General features: G+C 48.1%; 1 protein-coding gene across 1 annotated transcript; it reads right to left on the bottom strand.

The window, feature by feature from the left end:
* LOC125353731 (beta-defensin 36-like) lies at positions 1–3,329 on the bottom strand. Its single transcript, XM_048349388.1, has 2 exons — positions 3,272–3,329; positions 1–194 (listed from the first exon to the last, which is right to left on the bottom strand). The coding sequence occupies exons 1-2, from the start codon at positions 3,327–3,329 to the stop codon at positions 1–3; spliced, it is 252 nt and encodes an 83-aa protein (XP_048205345.1).
* Positions 3,330–3,601: the final 272 nt, after the last annotated feature.

Raw genomic sequence — 3,601 nt, 5'->3', positions numbered from 1 at the left:
TCAGTGTAGGCTTCTTCTGCTCCTGCCTGGCGTCTGGTCTGCGGGCACCGAGAAGATCCACGGCCGCTCTTTCACCTGGTACTTGGGCTTCACGCAGCACACCTTACCATTCGAGCAGTAGATATACACCTTGTCCTTCCTGGAGCATCTCCTGTGGCACTTGCCATGCGAATTCCAGCATCTTTGGCCATCACCTGACACAAAGAGGGAGGGAGACATCAGCAGTGGCCAGGAGAGCTAGGCCCTGGGTTGAAACAGATTGAACTAGATGCAAGAGAAGGCCTCCATTGTTTCCCACCTAGAAACATTTTTCCTTGACTCGGCTCTTTGGGTTTCCCACCTTGCCCATGGACCTAGACCAAGTGACAGACCATGAGACCTTAAAGAAATTCCCATGGAGGACAGTCACTGCAAGGAAATGGCCCCAAACAACCCCAAGCAAAGAGGCAGGACAAACACACAATTGTTTAATCATGCAGAAAGATAAAACCTGCTGCCCAAGACAACCACAGGCCATCCACCCTTCCTTCCACTATCAAGCTGCCAGTCTTGCTGTGACTGAGGGCTGCCCTGCTATCAATTACTGGATGAAGTCTTTAAGCTCGATTTGATTTGCTATTTGAGTCTCTTTTCATGAAGCCGGACAGAGGGAGAACGATAAGGAATGGACAGGCAAGGCTGTGTAGAGGGGTCAGGGAGTTACCTCTCCTTTATACTCAATCTCAACCTGCCGTGGGTGTTTTCTGCCCGCATGCAGGTTAAGGGCATGGACTGTTGGAGCTCCAAGAGCCTGGATTCAACACCTGGCTCCACTATATGAGACTTGGAGATCTTGGGCATCCCTTTCTCTTTGGGGAGAAAAGGCTACTAGCATCAGCTCCAGAAAGCTATAGATGCTAACATAAGAAGACATAAAAATCTACTAGCATACAAAATTCAGATGGTACTTGGTGGCACATGCCTGTATTCTCAGCGGACACAAGATGGAGGCAGAAGGATCAAGAGTTTTGGGGCCAGGCCTGGCTTAGAAGAGCAACTGCAAAATGAAACAAACAAAAGTAACCACTAGGTGCCAGTAGCTCACACCTGTAATCGTGGACTTGCCTGCCCTAGCCAGCCCCAGGTGTGATCCTCAGCTCTCAGCTAAGTAACTAAGATTACAAGTGTGAGTCACTGGCGCCTGGCCTCACTTTCCAGCTTTAAGCAATCATATGATTGGCCCAAGTGGGCCCCAAGCAACAGGCTTTGAGCATTGGCCAATGTAGCACGAGGCTGTGATCTTCCAGCCGAGTCTGATGATCGTGCCCATTTTCCAACTACATGAACAAGGCTTGGGGTACAATTCCTGGCAACACAAAATAGGAGAACCACAAAGATAATTATTTAAAGTAAAATGAGGGCAATCTATACATACATTTGTATGTATAGGAGTCTGACCCTAATCCAGAGGGAGATTAGGGAAATGGAAGTGTACTGTGAAATTTCTCACACTTTACATGAATCGGCTCATTGCCATTGAAAGGCTGGCTATGACAAGGAAAGACATTTGTTGTAAACCTTAGAGCTAATTTCAGACCTGGCACAGAGATTGGGAGAAGATAAGCTTAGAAGATCACTGGTGCAAACTCCTGGAACTGTCTTTGTTATCAATGAAAGGAGAAGCATGTTGAAAAAGCTCCTGGCAGTTAGCAACTTTGTATTTGAAATCCTATCAGCAAGAATGGAACATGATGTTCCTTTTCCTCCTCAAGAAATGAGGTCTTTTCAGTGCAGAAAAGCAGCCTTGATTTCTTCAAGTGCAGTGTCAGAAATGGAGTTTGGGGACACAAGATTCCATCTCTCTCTTGATTTTTTTTCTGTGGAAATGGAGCCCTGAATCTGCAGCCAGCCTAGTTCTGATGGTAACTTTTTGCACTCTGCCTTGTGTTCCTGCCTTGTTTTGATAGACACTGTACCTAAACTCCTTTTTTTCTTGCCTTTATTCTTTCTTGTATAAACGGTGCTATCAAGTAACCAAACAGTAGCCATGTTTGGTTATTCAGCCATTTTTATGGATGACTGCCATTTTTATGTCACTGTTTTACCCAATACCACCACCATTTTGCAATGCCCACACAATGACTGGATGTAGGCTTTGGGCATCAGTGACTGCTATTGACATTGAAAGAGACAACTAGCTATTACAAGAACATATCACCACCAGCAGTTGTACACCAGGGGTATAAGTTGAGCCTCAACAATTATCTGGCTCCAGGTGCCAATTTGCCGAAAACAGAGGGGTCAAAGGAATGCTGGGAATGTCACCCTAAGTCTGCAGCCAGTAAAATCTCCTGTGCGAGGTAATATGTCAGCCACAAGTGTTTTTCAGCAGAAAATTCATGAAAGCAACAAGGGAGGAAGGTGTAACCACCAACTTAAAAATTAAAGGACTATTAAAGGATCTGTTTTTGTAAAAGAAGATGTCAAGCTGTAAAGCTCACTACTCAGGAGGTTGAGATCTGAGGATCACGGTTCAAAGCTGGCCTTGGCAGGAAAGTCCATGAGACTCTTATCCTCAATTAACCACCAAAAGAAGCTGGAAGTGGAATTGTAGCTCAAGGGGTAGAGTGGCAGCCTTGAGGAAAAAAAAAAAAAAGAAAAAAAAAGCTCAGGGACAGCTCAAGCCCTAGGACCAGCACAGTCATTGCTAAGGACTCCTCCCTGGCAATATGACCATTAAAACATGCAAAGCAAGGCCAGGTATAGTAGTTCATGCCTGGGGTTCCAGCCATTTGTGAAGCTGAGATAGGATTGCAGTTCTGAGGCTGGCCTAGACAAAAGCATGAGACCCTATCTGAAAAAACAAATTAGAACAGAAAGAACTTGAGGGCATGACTGAAATGATAGAGCTCGACTAGCAAGTGTGACACCCTGATTGTTACCCTGAACACCCCCTCAGCCCCCAAAAAACCAGCAGAGAATTGATTACTATAAAGTCAGGACATTCCTTACCTCTCTTTAGAGGAGAGAGAGTTGCCGTGAGAGGCATAGGTAGGGAGGCTTTGCCTGACCATCGCCCCCTTTCTCACCTGCATAACATCCTGGAGTGGCCGAGTGGAAAGGTGTGGATGTCACCATTGGTCCCTAAGAGCTACCACCCGTGGCTGACTGTACACAGCTTCCAGTGGCCATGACTTGCCGCCCTTGCTAGTGGGTTGTCCCAGCCCTTTGGACTCCCTGAGCAGACCCCAGTCTGCACCTGCCGCCCCTGCACTGAGGAGGGCCAGGTTACCTGGAGAGAGCTGGGCCAAGAGCAGCAGAACGGCCAAGGTCAGCAGCAGGAGCTTCATGGTTGTTGCTGCAAACCAGATGTGCCAGCCGGTACAGTGATGATGGCCAAGCAAACGGGGAGCTGTACTTGCTTGGATCTCGTGGGGCACACGTCACCCACACGTGCCCTGCGATGCCCACGGAAGCGGCCCCCAGCCTCGAGGCACCTCCCTGTGCCTTTTAGGTCAGCAAGGCCAGGTCAGCCAAGGTCCAAGGCCCAGCAGCAGAGGCCCTGCACCCAACTCTGCGTTGCCTGGACCAAGGGACCACCAGGGGGCGCCACCCACACAGA

This window comes from Perognathus longimembris, chromosome 6, assembly GCF_023159225.1.
Source record: "Perognathus longimembris pacificus isolate PPM17 chromosome 6, ASM2315922v1, whole genome shotgun sequence".
In the NCBI taxonomy this organism is placed as follows: Eukaryota; Metazoa; Chordata; class Mammalia; order Rodentia; family Heteromyidae; genus Perognathus; species Perognathus longimembris.
The sequence above is the reverse complement of the archived record's forward strand: the minus strand, read 5'-3'. Positions and strand labels throughout refer to the sequence as shown.

Coding starts and splice junctions, on each gene's coding strand:
- LOC125353731 (XM_048349388.1), bottom strand. CDS start 3,329: ATGAAGCTCCTGCTGCTGACCTTGGCCGTTCTGCTGCTCTTGGCCCAG. Junction 195..3,271: donor CTTGGCCCAGCTCTCTCCAG/GTAACCTGGCCC, acceptor TCTTTGTGTCAG/GTGATGGCCAAAGATGCTGG.